At 35.3% G+C, this 16549-nt stretch overlaps 1 protein-coding gene across 1 annotated transcript in view; it reads right to left on the bottom strand.

Moving 5' to 3' along the window:
* Positions 1–1625: 1625 nt before the first annotated feature.
* Positions 1626–16549, bottom strand: part of NUP54 (nucleoporin 54) — a 30521-nt gene continuing 15597 nt past the window's right edge. Inside the window, exons 7-12 of the mRNA XM_029236085.1 lie at positions 15543–15597; positions 15016–15109; positions 9555–9662; positions 5284–5403; positions 4617–4727; positions 1626–2471 (exon numbers count right to left, since the gene is read on the bottom strand). Coding sequence (XP_029091918.1) covers positions 2343–2471; positions 4617–4727; positions 5284–5403; positions 9555–9662; positions 15016–15109; positions 15543–15597 — 617 coding nt within the window. The 3' untranslated portion in view covers positions 1626–2342. The remainder of the gene's footprint in view (positions 2472–4616; positions 4728–5283; positions 5404–9554; positions 9663–15015; positions 15110–15542; positions 15598–16549) is intronic.

Genomic DNA, 16549 nt, shown 5'->3' with positions numbered 1-16549 from the left:
AAAATGTCAGTAATGCTAATGGTTAACCTGAATTTAATTCCTAATTAGAATTTAAAGGTGTTCTACCTATCTTTAAAGGATCAAACTTTGACTTCTATTCAAATAGTGTATTCTTTCAGTCTCTTCATTTTCCTTCTATATATGAACACCTTATATTGTTATAAACACAACAGTTTACCAAGTATTTCACATACGTAGTCCTTAACTCGAACCTCATGTTAACCCAGGAAGGCAGACAGTACTGAATGAATATGTGGGCTCAATAAGCAAGGAAAATGAGTACGGTACAGTAGTCTTTTACCCCAGGTATTGTGGTGGTTGAAAAGTAATTGATTTAGGCATGGGCTTTGGTAACTGACACTTGTTTACACTGCCAGTGTTTCAAAAAAGGACTTAAGGCCACTTTCAGAGATTCAGAAAAACTACATGAAATCTCAGCTAGGTGTTTGTTAGGGGTTCAGTGTGCTTTAATTCTACCATTTACCTCTCTTCATGTTCAGAATTTTGAGTGGACTTACCACAAGAACCATTAGCCAGTTCACAGAACGTCTATAAATTGTGCTGGAGAACACAACTTAGTCCAGAGGCCAAAGTTGGTCTTTTCTTCTCATTTCCACCCAAATCTAGAACTTGGTTATCAGTTGCTTGGAACACAACTCAGGTACAGACCAAGTCCAGTTATCTAACCAGCTACATGAACAAGGACCACAGGCCTTGCCTTATACATGTAGCCACCAGCAGGATCAAAACTTAGGAGGCTAACTGGGCCTGTCTTTAAAAGGCAGACCCCGAGCCCTATCTAGGGCTTGTGAAATTAGAAACCTAACAATACGAGAGGACAAAAAATGAAAGGCTAGAGAAGTAAGCATGGTATGCATGATTAGCCATCTGCCCAACAGAGAATGTGGCTCAACGAATAATAGTTCTCATCTATTAGATCACGAGCTCTTCCTACAGTGAGAGGGTGTGCAGAGGGGCAAACTCCTTCCACATTCGGCTACATGGATGAGAAAGATGAGAGGTGTTATAAGAAACAGCCCCGTGAACCTTGTTTGTGTCTCCTACACAACTGTTAGCTAGCTAGTCTGCATCTTGACAGATTCCTTCAGTGGGATCTCAGAGGGAGGCCTCTGGATATACAGTGCATCACTCTCCTTGCCATCCTCATAATAAACACAGTGGCACGGTTCATGGGGCTGTTTCTTTTAACACCCCTCATCATAAGACAAAGCATTACGCAGAAATGCAGAGTTAAAGCATTCCAAGAGGGGCCAAAATGATGCAGCCCAGGTGTGCAGTTTGTAGTCAGAAAAATTGTTTAAAATTATCTAGTTGTTAAAGAATCACTATTGCACATTATCATGTCTAATTCACATTTTCCAGTGTCTTCAGATACTAATGATGTATTAGAGAATTCTTTATCCTGGATGATATAGGAAGTAATTTTTATTTGCTGTACCCTAGTCAAAATATATCAGTATTGATATACTTTCCTTAGAGGGTAAAGTCAGACTTAAATCCAGGTTAAAACTGAAATTCTTGAGCTGTGATTATGATTTAATATTTGTGTGGACATGAATGGCCATTCTCCCAGAGCCAAATAAAGCACCAGACAGAATTATTATAAAAGTAATTATAATCAAGAATTTATTTATAACTTTTCATCTTTTTTAGAAATAAAAAGGTTTAAAAAAAAGTTGTAAAAATGATAAAATGTAATTTTGTTATATCCTAATTGCTTAGGTGTGTTCTGTAAATTCCAAATAAGTAAAATAATATAAAAATATATTTTCAAATCTTTATAGAATGAAAAGAAAACCACATTAATCATTAAATACTCTTGGATTTTCTTTACTCCTCCCACAGATGAATTCACAAATATAAAAACTGACATACATTTACATTCTGAAGTACAAATCTCCAACAGCCAAGTAATTATACAGTTTGTTATGTGCAAAGTAGACATTTCCTATTTACTTGCTATGGAGAGCAGAGTACAGGCTCAGTGGAGAATAATCATTAAACAATGATTATTTTTAAGAAGAATGCTGTTGTAAAAATATACAATAGGAAATATTTTTGGTAATTATGTACTTCTTCTTTAAAGTAATTACAGCTTTTAGATGTAAATCTTTCAAAGGCTATCTCTGAAGAGCAGTGAAGTGACAGTTACTTCAGATTTGATGAATAATAATTTGTCAGGAACCTTCTCAAAAACCCAGTCAGAAGAGAGGATTGTTTTCTTTCTTTTCCCCTCCGCGTGGTCAGTTTCATTCTTAAGGAAGGTCTGATATGACAAGAAAATGTATTTTCACAAACCTTTAACACAAGTTTGTGAACTGTCAACTGAAGACACCACCTCTGATGTGGATGGTTTCATTCAATCCATGTTCTACCAACTTGATATCTTCTAAGTCATCTTTTATGATGCTAATCAAGTGGCTAAGGCCTTCCTGTTGTTGTTTCAAATGCTAGAAGGAATTTAAAAAATATCAATGTATTTATTAAACTGCACGCTACTCACAGGAAAAAGGCTATTTTTCACTATTTTACCAGCAACACAGCACTTAGTGGCTGCTCTCATTATCTGCGTATTTAAACACTTGTACTATAAGTTTTGCTAATACTTTTAAATACAGTAAAATACTACTGTAAAAAGCAATAAAATCAAATATACAATGAACAATACCTGTAACAGAAATTTTACAAAAGATGCAGAGTTTTAAAGGTTCCTTTTATCAACCTTTGATAAAAAACAAAGGTATATTAAAATAATGCAAGAAGGTACTCAAATATAGATGACTAGCAAAATAACCATTCTGAAAACTGAGGATTTCCATGTTTTAAAGTACAAACTGATGATAATAGTGATATAACTACAATTGCTAGCATTTTAAAGAGTCCTTCCCAGATGTTAAGGCAGCTTGAAGAGTTTCATGGGTATTAACTCATTTAAAATCCCTTTGAGCACACACTTTGGGGGGTACCATTATTACCTCTTCTCTACAGATAAAGAAACTGAGATACAGGTGATGAGCCATGATGCTTCAATTCCAAAACAATATACTGCTTTTCATCGTCTTAGGTAGGTGTTTATATTATTCCCAATTTTACTGCATAAACTCTTTTATATAGTTCTTTATTCCAATATGCTGGAATCTTTCTCAGTTAATTTTATTGTAAATATGAATATAATCAAGTGTATGTATACTTTTCGAGATCCAGAAGCCAAACTAATTTTTAGTTGCATATAACGGCAATATCCATTCTAAAGCACATAATAAAATCAGATTTGTTGATGACATTTATAACTACCTAAAATCCTCAGGGTCATACCAACCTGCCACGCCAATTAATCCTACCTAATGTGTTCCACAAAGTTTACCATCTTAATATATTTTTTTAGACACAGTTGATGGTTGGATAGCTTTTATTAAACCAACCTAAATTTATACTAATGAAACTAAGCTAGAGCAGTACGTCGCAACTTCTTCATAGAAAGTGAGCCTTAGACAAGTGGTTGGAGGTTTCGGCTACCCCAGCCTACACCCAGGTCCCCTGAGGGGTGACAGGATCGGTAACTCTACATATTTATAATTGATATGTGGCATCATGTAAGTTGGGAGTATGTGATATAGAGCAGTTACTTCTCAGACTTTAACTGTGCATACAAATCACTCTGTGATCTTGAAAAATGTAGCTTCCGGAGGTCTAGAGTACGGACTGAGCGTCTGCATTTCTAACGACCCCCCCAGGTGCTGCTGCTGCTGCCCACACACAGCAGCAGGGTCTAGGGTACTTCGGTTGTCTGTATTACCTCAGAATTCATCGATGTGTGGGACAGGGGAAGAGAACGATTAACTTTTTTTTGGTGGGAAAATATACATAACATGTCCATTTTAACCATTTTATGTCCAGTCCAGTAGCACTGAGTAAATCATGTTGTGCAACAATCACTACCATCTATCTGTTGAACTTTTTCATCTTCTCAAACTGAAATTCTGTACCCATTAAACACTAGCTCCCCATTCCCCTTCCCCTCAGCCCCTGGCAACTACCATTCTACCCTCTATGAATTGGACTACTCTAGGTACCCCATATAAGTGAAATCACACAACTTCTGTCCTCTTAAACTGGCTTATTTCACATAATGTCTTCAAAATTCACCCATGTAGTGTGTGCATGTGAGAATTTCCTTCCTTTTTAAGGCTAATATTCCATTGTACATATACCATATTTTGTTTACTCATCCACCTATGGACACTTGGATTGCTTCCACTTTGGCTACTGTGAATAACGTTTCTATGAACATGGCTATACAAATAATCTGTTTGAGTCCCTACTTTCAATTCTTTTAGGCATGCACCCAGAAGCAGAATTGCTGGACTATATTGTAATTCTATGTTTAATATTTTGAGGAACCATTTTTCACAGTGGCTGCATGCACCATTTTTACATTGCTGCTAGCAGTGCATGAGGGTTCCATTTTCTTCACATCCTCTAAACCCTTGTTATTTTCTGGGTTTTTTTTTTTTTTTTTTTGGATAATAGCCATCCTAATGGATGTCAAGTGGTGAATTCACCTTTTTAAAAGGTGACTCTAGTGCAACACTTACCTGCTTGATTTCTCGTAACAGATCTGCATCTATGTAATATCTTTCTTCAGATTTGACTGCTCCAAAATGATTCTGCATCCTGATCTGGGACATCAGTTCATTCAGTCGGCCCTAAAAGTAATAGAGTTGAGGGACTTCCCTGGTGTCACGGTGGATAGGACTCGGCACTCCCAATGCAGGGGGCCCGGGTTCAATCCCTGGTCAGGGAACTAGATCCCACATGCATGCCGCAAATAAGAGTTTGCATGCCACAACTAAGGATCCCGCCTGCTGCAACTAAGGAGCCGGCAAGCTGCAACTAAGGAGCCCATGTGCCACAACTAAGACCCGGCACAACCAAATAAGTAAATAAATAAATAAAAACACTGAGTTGAATTACAACTGCTCACAACAGCAACCATTTCTAAAAGAGAATGTTTTATTTTAAAAGGATAGGTACTACTCTAATTAAAGGTGTCAATTCTCCCTCTGTACATTACTTGAAACACTAATACAAGCCCCAAACATCATGATTAATTAAGAGTCTACTTTAGAAAGGAAGTTTTGATTAAAAAGAATACTTAATAAAAAACAAGTATACAAAATTCCTCTTTTTGAAGGCCAAGTAACATTTCTCTGCAGATCCACCTGAAACAAATTCTAGCTTTATGGTCTTATAAGTGCTTACCTTAAACTGAGTAGGGGCATTTAGTTCACACTGAATTGTATCTAGCTGAACTCGCAACTGCTCTTCATCAGCTTGGATGGCATACCCACTCTTCCTCTGAATTTCCTGTTTGATGAGGACCTATACAAAGAAAACCCACCAATAATGATAGAATCATCTCTTTTCAGTTATGCAAGTAATTTTATTACACATCAATTGTTGAAAGAAATTTGCTGAATACACTAACAATAGTTAGAATCATTAACAGTTCAAGATTTGAATTATGTTTGCCCATTTTTATTAGGCAAGTTACATTAATTAGTTTCTTTTAATGACTACATAATTTTCATGCATTATTAATCAATAAACTCAAGTGTTCTTGAGGGGCATATATTTTATTTCTAGTTTTGACACTATGAACAATGCTGTAATAAACATTTTTGTATATATATCTGTATTTACTGGTATAGACCCCCAGGAATGAGATTGCTGGGTTTAAAAGTGTGTGTGTTCAATCTTTAGAAGCTGCTAGATTGCTTTCCCAAAGATCCTCCTGATGAGTATTAAAGAGATCATGCAAATTTTTTTAAAAACCTACATTCCCTTGAATGTATTTTTTTTTTTTTTTTTTGGCCGTGCCACTTGGCCTGTGGGATCGGATAGCAGGATCTTAGTTCCCCGACCAGGGATCAAACCTGGACCCCCTGCAGTGGAAGCACAGAGTTATAACCACTGGACCACCAGGGAATTCCCCCCTTGAATGTTAAAGGACCATCTTTTAATGGTTAAGAACTACTTTGCATCTGTTCTTCTGTGAACTGCCTTTATACATTCTTTGCCCGTTATTTCACTTGGGGTTTTTTAGGTCAAATTATAGGATCTCTGTACAATACAAACACTACAACTGAAATCAGTGCTGTTTGCAAATGCAAATTTTTCTTTTTCTGAAATCACTTGACTATTGACAAATGGCTTCTGTTACCTTTTACTATACAAAATTTTCTAATTCTTACATAGTCAGTTTTGTTTTACAGTTTCTGGCTTTCTAAGAAGCTAAAAGTCTCTCCAGTCCCTAGGTTGTACATGCAGCCTCATAAATTTCTTAGAGTTAAGCCTTTAATACCCCTTATTTTTGTATATGGTGTGATACAGTGGTCTAATTTTATTTTCCAGATGGATAGCCAGTTACTCTAGCATTACTTATTAAATAAACCCACTGAATTGAAATACCACCTCTGTCATATTAAGATACGTGTGCATCTATTTCTGGATTGTCTATTCTTTTCTATGGATCTTTACATCCAATCCTACACCAATCCCATATTGATTTGATTACAAGAGCTTTAAATAGGTTCTAAAATTTGATAAGGCAAGTCCCCTTCACTATCTTTTTTGTTCCCCCCAGCAGCTATTCTCAAAACAATTATCTTTATTTATGAACTGAAAGATTTTAATCAATTTTTTTAAAGTTGTAATTCATTTTAAAATTTTATAAAGTAGATATTGTCTTCTCATCCAAGAATATGGTTTATCTCTCTATTTGTGAAAACCTTAATTCAGATTGTATATTGTCCTCAAATTTATTCCTAAGTATTTTACAGTTTTTTCATAATAGTGAATGAAATATTTTCCTATTTCCATTAATAGTATAAAGAAACACTGACTTTTGTACATTTACCTCATATTGAGCCATCTTGCCACATTAATTCTATAGTTTATTTCCTTGGGTTTTCTAGATACACAATCATGTCATCAGCAAAAAGAGATGATCTCTTTTCAATGTTTATACTAGTTAACTACCCTGCTCATTACATTTATGAAAACATATATTTTCCATGTGTTGCTATGATAAATTACGTTGATAGATATCCTGTTATAAAACCAACCCTCCATTCCTGAAATAAACCTTACTCAAAGTATATTCCTTTAGAATTTGATAAATAGCTGGATTCTCTTCACTTATATTTCATTTAGAATTTCTGCATTTGTTTTCTTTGGTCAGATTTATTGAGGTATAATCCACATACAACAAAATTGACCCTTTTTAGGTGGACAGTTCTATGTATTTGGACAAACACAAGTTCCCATCACCACAGTCAAGATACAGAACATTTCCATCACCCCAAAAAGTTCCCTCCTGCCTCCTGTAGCCTCCTCTCCCTTACCTCCTGCTCCTAGCAACTACTGATCTGTTACCCACCTCCAGTTGTACCTTTTGCATGAATCATATAAATGGAATCATACCATATGTAGCCTTACAGTCTGGCTTCTTTTGCTTAGCATAATTTGCATCTCTACTAGAATTATCTGTTTATAAATTTTTGTTTTGGGGTACTAAAAACAGAGATGTAAAATGCTGCCACTGCTCTGAGAAACAATTTGGTAGTTCTTCAAAAAGTTGAACGTAAGAGTTACCACATGACCAAGCAATTCTCATCCTAGGTTTATGCATCCAAGAGAAACAAAAGCATAAATCCACACAAATACTTGTACACAAGCGTTAACAGCAACATTATTCATACTAGCCAAAAAGTGGAAACAACCAAAATGTTTATCAATTGATGAATAAATTAAAATGTTGTATAGTCATACAATGAAATATTATTCATCAATAAAAAGGAATGAAGTGCTATTACATGCTACAACATGAATGAACCTTGAAAATATTATGCTATGTGAGAGAAAGCCAGTCAAAAAATACCACATACCATATGATTTCATTTATATGAAGTGTCCAAAAGAGGCAAATCCATACAAACAAAGTGGTTGCCTAGGGCTGGGGGGGTTTGGGATGAAATGGGGAGTTGCTGCTAATGGGTATGGAGTTTGTTTTTAGAGTGATAAAAATGTTCTAAAACTGACTGTGGTGATGGTTGTACAAAACTATGAATATACTAAAAATCACTGAATTACATTAAATAGGTGAATTGTATGGTATATGAATTATATCTCAAACTGTTTAAAAAAATCCATATTTTTTACTTTGTCTGAAATAAAGTAACTTTGGAATTAGCTCTTTAATGGTTAGACAAAATTCAGCAATGAAACTATCTGACCTTGGTGCTTTTTCCATGGTTGATCTTTAATAACTTTCCCAATTGCTTCTATGGTATTTGTCTATTTAAGATTTTTCTCTGTAGATCAATTTTGCTAGAAAATCATCTGTTTTCTCTAACTTCTCAGTTTACTGCTGTGAATTCCATTGCAGTATTTTCTTATTCTCTTGTGTATTATCTGTGATAATGTCTCCTTTCTCACTTCTAATTTTTCTTTACCTTCTTCAGGCTCATGAGATGAGTCTTTTATTCCTTATGCAGACTCATGTTTCGCCATTTTAATGGTCTTTTTCTCTTCTTAAATTATTTATTTATTTGGCTGTGCCGGGTCTTAGTTGCGGCATGCAGAATCTTTTAGTTGAGACACGTGGGATCTTTTAGTTGCAGCGTGCAGGATCTTTAGTTGCAGCATGCGAACGCATAGCTGCAGCATATGGGATATAGTTCCCTGACCAGGGATCAAACCCAGGCCCCCTGCATTGGGAGCGTGGAAGTCTTAGCCACTGGGCCACCAGCGAAGTCCCTTAGTGGTCTTTTCAAAGAAACAGCTTTTCCATTTAATCTTTCTATTATGATTAATTTTTAAAATTTATTTCACTTTATCTTTATTTCTCTCTTATTGGTTTCTGTTGGCTTATCGATAGTATTTTTCTAACTTAAGATCAGTACTACGTTCTTTACTTTTTGCATTTGTACTTTTAAAAATGAAGATTTTTTTAAGGTTATAAATTGTCCTCTGAGTGCAGCTTTTGCTGTATCCCATTGATTCTGCTATATAATGTTTGTTTTCATGATAATTTCAACTTTTGTTGCTATTCATTCTTTTACTTCCTCTTGTTAATTTGCAAGTTCTATTGTTTTTCATTCACTAACAGTTACACTCCCTTTTCTAGCACTCAAAATCAAAACTGTATTTTTCTACTATTTTTATGAAAACCAGATATTAATGATCTGATGCACACTTTTCTTGCACCACGATGATTTTTTTTTGTCACTGCTTTCCCCCCACCCTCTCAATAAAATGCTAATTTTGGGATATTTTCACGTTCTTCACCTAGTCCTGTAAGATCTCTCCTCCAACTTCCAGGTTTTAATGAGAAAGTTTGGTACTTTCAGTTTCAGACTATTATTGTTATTTCCTTTTAGTCTGTTTTTTTCTATTGTAAAAATCCATATTTAGCATTTCCATCATGTATACAAGTCTTATAAATGTTAGAAAAAAGTCCAAATTACTACCTGTAAGGTTCTATGGGAAAGGTCCATGAGTTTCCTCTTGTATTGTGCAATTTTGGCCATAGTTGTAGTTTGATTCTTCTGTAATTCACCAATATCTTCAGATATGATCTGTTTTTTAAAAAAAAAATTTTTTAAGGTAAATATAGGTATCACAACTATTTATCAGGTTTACCTATATGCAAAAAATGAGCCTAAGATTCATCTTTCAAAATATAAACTCTTTTCCTTTAAATCTCCTTTTATATTTCTTCCCCTTTTGTACATTTAAAAATTAAAAAGTACCATTCAAAAATTTCTTTAGAGCTCCAGAAAATTTAGTGATGAGGCAAAGTGTATAGAAAAATAATATACTTCTTGGGCTTCCCTGGTGGCACAGTGGTTGAGAGTCCGCCTGCCGACACAGGGGACGCGGGTTTGTGCCCCGGTCCGGGAAGATCCCACATGCCACAGAGCGGCTGGGCCCGTGAGCCATGGCCACTGAGCCTGCGCGTCCGGAGCCTGTGCTCCGCAACGGGAGAGGCCACAACAGTGAGAGGCCCGCGTACTGCAAAAATAAATAAATAAATAAATAAATAACACACTTCAGAAATAATTAAGGAACTTGAAGTAATACTGTAGAACAGAGCCAACAACCAGACCATTAATGGAAAAAGTTAAGATCTATAAAGTGACATGCAGGAGGGGCCTAAAATGTAGTATATAGTCCAATATCAATTGTAAAGGAATATTATGGAGGGATATGCTCACAGTGGAGGGGAAAAGGAAGGATATCACACAACTGAAGACATTTTTATGTCTCTGGATCTTTGATTTGCTCTTTCCGTAGCCTGAAATCCTACTGTTCCACCTTATGAAAGTCTTAACCTTACAGAGTGAGTTAAAATCCTATTTAATTATAGCTTCCCAATCAAAATTAACCCCATTATTGTTCCTATCATAATTATTCTATGACACTGGCTTATATTGAGATGTTATAAGTAAGAGGGTAAGAAGATTGTACAAGACATATTTTAGCATGTCTACCTACACATGTCACCTTTTAAGGAAACTTTCCAATGCCAGGCCATGTTGAAGGGACAAAATTAGGTGACCATATTTTATATTATGTAACCCAGGCACCCTCCCCATCTCAGTTTTGAAAAGTCGGCAGGGCTTCTAGACAAAAAGAGTAATTATTCTTCTATACCAGCAATACTAAGAATAAAAGAAATGTTACCACTCCCAGTATTTATTGACAAACACTAAAACAGTCTAGGAATTAACCAAGAAAAAATGCCTATGATTTTTAAAGAGGTTATTTTAAAAACTGTTACAAAGAACACAAGAGACCTCAATGAGTAAAGAAACAACATGTTCATAATGGAATAATATTATTAAGATTTAATTATCTACAAATTATATATTTAATGCAATTCCAACTAAAATTCTAGCATTTTGACAAACTCATTCTAAAACTGTTATAGAAGAATGAAGATCCATAAAGAGCTTAAAAATGTGAAAAGAATGAAGATTGGAGATGCACTCTACCACATATATTTAAGATATACTACAAAGCCATAAGAGTAAAAAAATGTGTAACTGATTTAAGAACAGACTACATCACATATATATGGGAACTTGGTTTGATAAATGCTTTGATAAATCACTGAGGAAAATAGTTTTTTTGTGAATGACATTGGAAAAACTGACCCACTATTTAGAGAAAGTTGGGTTCATATCACTTAGTATATATAAAGTGAACTCCACGAGGACACACGACTCAAATGGGAAAGGTTAAAGTCTAAAATCAGAAAAAAAAATGTAGGAGACTCTAAGACCTTAGGTGAGGAATGATTTCTTAAGCAAATTCCCAAAAAAGAAAACACAAGGCCAAAACAAACCAATGGATATCATTACATTAAAATTAAGGTTTTCATAAACAACAAGATCCTACTGTACAGCACAGGGAACTATATTCAATATCCTGTGATATACCATAATGCAAAAGAATATGAAAAACAATGTATATATATATGTAAAACTGAATTACTTTGCTGTATAGTAGAAATTAACAGAGCATTGTAAATCAATAACAAAATAAGGGTTTGCTGTTCAACTATGGACACTAAAGACAGAGTTAACAGAGAGATGAGAAAAGTAGGAGATATTTAAAATGTTATAAACAGACTAGGGGTTAAAATCTATAATAAATGATGAACTCCTGAAATTCAAAAAGAAAAGACATGATGCCCAATAGAAAAACTGGACAAGATAGACTAGGTACATGCCATTCTATCTCTCCTGTTGAAGACAGCCGTAAAATGAACATAATGCATGGGCAACTACCTGAGGACTCTGAAAAATGAAAAGTGGCAGGAGAAAGAAGACACGAATTTGAAGTATCACTGAACTAGTGGTGAGTTTACCATTATTTTCCTCTCTGGCAGCCCCCCAAGTTTGGTTTCAACACAGCCCAAAACCTGGAAGTTTTGGGCTGTGTTGAAACCCAGCTCTAGCTCTAGTGCAAGGAAATACATTATGGTATCTAGAAAAGAGTTTCTCAGTTTTAACACTATTAATTCGGGCCAGATAATTCTTTGTTGGAGTGCTGCTGTTCTGTACACTGTAGGATACTTATCAGAATCCTGGCTTCTACCCACTAGATGCTTGTAGCATCCCCCCAACCCCCCAGCTGTAACAACCAAAGAAGTCTCCAGATACTGCCAAATGTGCCCTGGGGGACAAAATCACCACCACCACAACCCCCAATGAGAACTACTGCCCTCGAGCAACCACTAAAAAAACTGATAGTTGAAATGACAATAAATTAAAAACAATACTAAAAAATGTCCAAATAACCCAGAAGAATGCAAAAAAGAGGAAAAATAGAGTGAAAAGTTAACAATAAGATTGTAGGTCTAAATCTAAATTTTATGCTGTCTACAGAAAATGTACTTCAAATATGATAAACGTAGGTTAAAAGTAAAAGGATGGAGAAAGACATACCATACAAACACTAATCAAAAGAAAGCTGGAGTGGCTTTATGTTAATATCAGAGAAAGTAGACTTCCGAGCAAAGAGGATTCCCAGGGATAAAGAGGAACATTATGGAAAAATAAAAAGTATATATGCCAAAAAATGTAACAATCCTAGATACTTAGCTACTTAACAGCAAACCTTCAAAATACATGAAAGGAGAAAAAGACAAATCCACAATTGTAGCTGGAGACTTCAACTCTCCTCTTACAATAGAACTAGTAGACCGAAAAATCAGTATGAATATAGAAAAACTGAACAATCTTATCAAATGGATCTCACTGACATTAACAGAAAACTCCAAGAATAGCAGAATCCACATTCTTTTCATACGCACGTGGGTTAAAAACCTTTACAAAGTTAAGGACTTCCCTGGTGGCGCAGTGGTTAAGAATCTGCCTGCCAATTCAGGGGACATGGGTTCAAGCTCTGGTCCTGGAAGATCCCACATGCCACGGAACAACTAAGCCCATGCGCCACAACTACTGAGCCTGTGCTCTAGAGCCCATAAGCCACAACTACTGAAGCCCATGCACCTAGAGCCCATGCTCCACAACAAGAGAAGCCACCGCAATGAGAAGCCCACGCACCACAACAAAGAGCAGCCCCCGCTCGCCACAACTAGAGAAAGCCCGCGTGCAGCAACAAAGACCCAATGCAGCCAAAATAAATAAATATATTTATTTTAAAAAAAAAAACCTTTACAAAGTTAAAAGAATTGAAATCATACAAAGTTCTCTGACCATAACAGAATTAGACTAGATAACGACAGAGTAACAGAAAAATCTCCAGACACTTGAATATGAAACAAGTCTAAATAATCCATTAGTCAAAAAAATCCAATAGTCAAATAGAACACTCAAGGGAAAAGAAAATATTTTCAATGAATCAAAGATGACAAATAGAACATTATGAAAATTTGGGGGATTCAGGTAAAGCAGCGCTTAGAAGGCAATTAATAGCATCAAATGCCTTTATCAGAAGTCTCAATAACCTAAGCTGCTACCTTAAGAAACTAGAAAAAAGAAGAGAAAAACCCAAAGCAAACAGAATAAAGGAAATGGTTAAGAGCAAAAATTTATGAAACTGTAAACAGAAAATCAGAAGAAGAAAAAAATCAGCGAAACCAAGAACTTGTTCTTTGAAAAGATCAATAAAATTGACAAACCTCTAGCAAGACTGATAAAAATAAAGAGAAATAATAGCTTCTTTGGCTTTACTTTGAAGAACTTTGGTCACACCCCATTTATAGTACTATGGACAAGTCATTTTAAAAGTGATGCCAATAAATTCAGTGTATCCAGCCTAAGATACTAAGGCCTGGATATCATGTCACATTAAAAAATCATGCTGGAATTTTTAGCCAGAGAAAATAATACTAAAAAGGAAGAATGATTATGAAGTTCAAATATCTGTAGGGCTATCATAGGAACATAGTGATTACCTACAAAACATGCCAGAGAAAACAGGTGTAAATTATAGCAAGGCAGATTCTGGATCAATGTAAGAAAGAGAACTTGTATCAATTACAGCTGACAATGAAATGGGTTGCTTCATAAAACAGTAAGCTTTACATTACTCAAACAGAGTCCAAATGAATATCTAATTAGGAATTCCATATAAGAGAACATGGAGGTGATGTCTAAGCACCTTTAGGCATTTGATTACAAAAGTCTACGTCATAAAATATTAAGTAGATTTAAGCACTCAATAATTTAAATTTGCTTCATTAACCTACAAATTATAATACACTATGACAACATAATCATAATTGTAGCCTCCATTTTCAAAAGTGTTTAATAAAATAATATGCATTCTCTGGCTGGAATTGAAAATAACAGTCTAATTAATCTGTTAAAGTCAACAATTCTGGGACTTCCCTGGTGGCACAGTGATTAAGAATGCGCCTGCCGATGCAGGGGACACAGGTTCAAGCCCTGGTCCGGGAAGATACCACATGCCGTACAGCAACTAAGTCCGTGCGCCACAGCTACTGAGCCTGCGTTCTAGAGCCCACGAGCCACAACTACTGAAGCCTGTGCACCTAGAGCCTGTGCTCCGCAACAAGAGAAGCCACCGCAATGAGAAGACCGTGCACCGCAAAGAAGAGTAGCCCCACTTGCCGCAACTAGAGAAAGCCCGCATACAGCAATGAAGACCCAATGCAGCCATAAATAAATAAATAAATAAATAAATAAATAAATAAATTTGTATTACATTAAAAAAGCCACAATTCTAAATTCATTGTTAAAATATATCAAATCAGATTTACATGATTTTGGAGGCTCCATAATAAAGAAGTTATATAAAAGTACAATTGCTAATTTGCAGTATATACTGTATTATCTCCCCTAAGACAGAACAGTAACTAAAACACATGGTAAAAAGAAAGGTCTGTAACCCCTATACTACTCCTAGGGCCAGAGAATGAAGATAGATTCTTACATCTAATCTGGTCTGATGCTGCTTAGTCATCTGATCTTGAACCTTCAGTCTTCGAAGAAGTTCTTTGAAACCCACCATTGGTACAGGAATTAACCTGAAGAAATACAAGTGGTCAATTTTCAGACCTAAACCTATTATTACAAAATACACGGTAAGGTTTTCATAATAACACTCATGCAATTTCACTATATTTCTAGGGTTCGAAGGCAGATCTATGACTATGAAATCAACAATGTTACACCACAGAGATTTCACCTACTAACCTCCTTATTTTACGAATGAGGAAATACAGTTTGGTCAAAAACTGCATTATTAAATGCAAATATATAATTAGGGCACTAGTACTCAGATTTTAATGTTTTCACCACACTATGCTGCTTTACTATAATCAGCATTCTTTAAAAAGCAATGAAAAGGAAAATAAACTCACCTCGAATGTAAGAATTATAGTTAACAGCTTGCATCTGTTTGCTTCCCTGGTAGTAAATATTAGTTCTTATATGAAAGCAAGATGAAGATACACTTACTTTTCAGAATCAGGGTTATCCACCTTGGCTTGTTCCCAGATAATTGGATCAACACCTACCACAAAGAAGAAATATTTTTTCTAAAAGGAACTATTTTCCATTTTTATAATATTTGTATGGGAAAAGCCCTGCTAAAGTAAGACACAAAACCTAGAAGCTGTAATGAAAAATGATTGTCAAATATGACCACAACAACAAAAAATTGTAGGATAAAGCTAAAAAAAAAAAAGTGACTTGAAAGCAAATATCTATAACCTATAGGGTAATAGATTAACCTCCAGAATATAGAAAGAGCTCCTCTAAATCAGAAAGACAAAAAATTTAATAGAAAATGGGCAAACGACATGAATAGGTAATTCACAAAAATTATAAACATGGGACTAATAAACATACAAAAAGCTGGTCAACTTTAGTAGTAATCAGGGAAATGCAAATGAAAATATTAATTTTTTGCCATCAGAGTGGCAAAATTAAAGACTGATAATCTCCATTGTTGGCAAAAATAGAGAATGAGAAAACATTAGAAAAATTTAAAATATGAGGAAAAGTAACACATTCCTGTTATGAATGTAAATGGTAGAACTTCCCCTGGAGAGCCATTTGGCAGTTCTAACAATATGTTAAGTACAGTCATCCCTCTGGCATCCACAGAGAATAGGGTTCAGGCCCACCTCACTCCTTGGGGATGCTCAAGTCCCTTGTAAAAAATAGCGTAGTTTTTGCATATAATCGACACCCATCCTACCATACACTTTAAATCATTTGTAGGTTACTTATAATATCTAATACAATGTAAATGCTTTGTAAATAGCTGCCAAGGCGCCGCAATTCAAATTTTGTTTTTTGGAACTTCCTAAAATCTTTTTTCTCCTATTTTGGAGCTGTGGTTAGTTGAATGTGCAAATGCAGAACCTGCAGATGTGGAACTCCCAGATACAGAGGGCTGACTGTATACATAATCTTGACTCAAAAATTTCAGTACCAGAGATTCTAAAAAAATACACGCC

Source organism: Monodon monoceros, unplaced genomic scaffold (genome assembly GCF_005190385.1).
Source record: "Monodon monoceros isolate NGI ecotype Baffin Bay Population unplaced genomic scaffold, NGI_Narwhal_1 Super_Scaffold_20, whole genome shotgun sequence".
Taxonomy (NCBI): domain Eukaryota; kingdom Metazoa; phylum Chordata; class Mammalia; order Artiodactyla; family Monodontidae; genus Monodon; species Monodon monoceros.
Note: the sequence above shows the minus strand (reverse complement) of the source record. Positions and strands in the feature narration are given on the sequence as shown.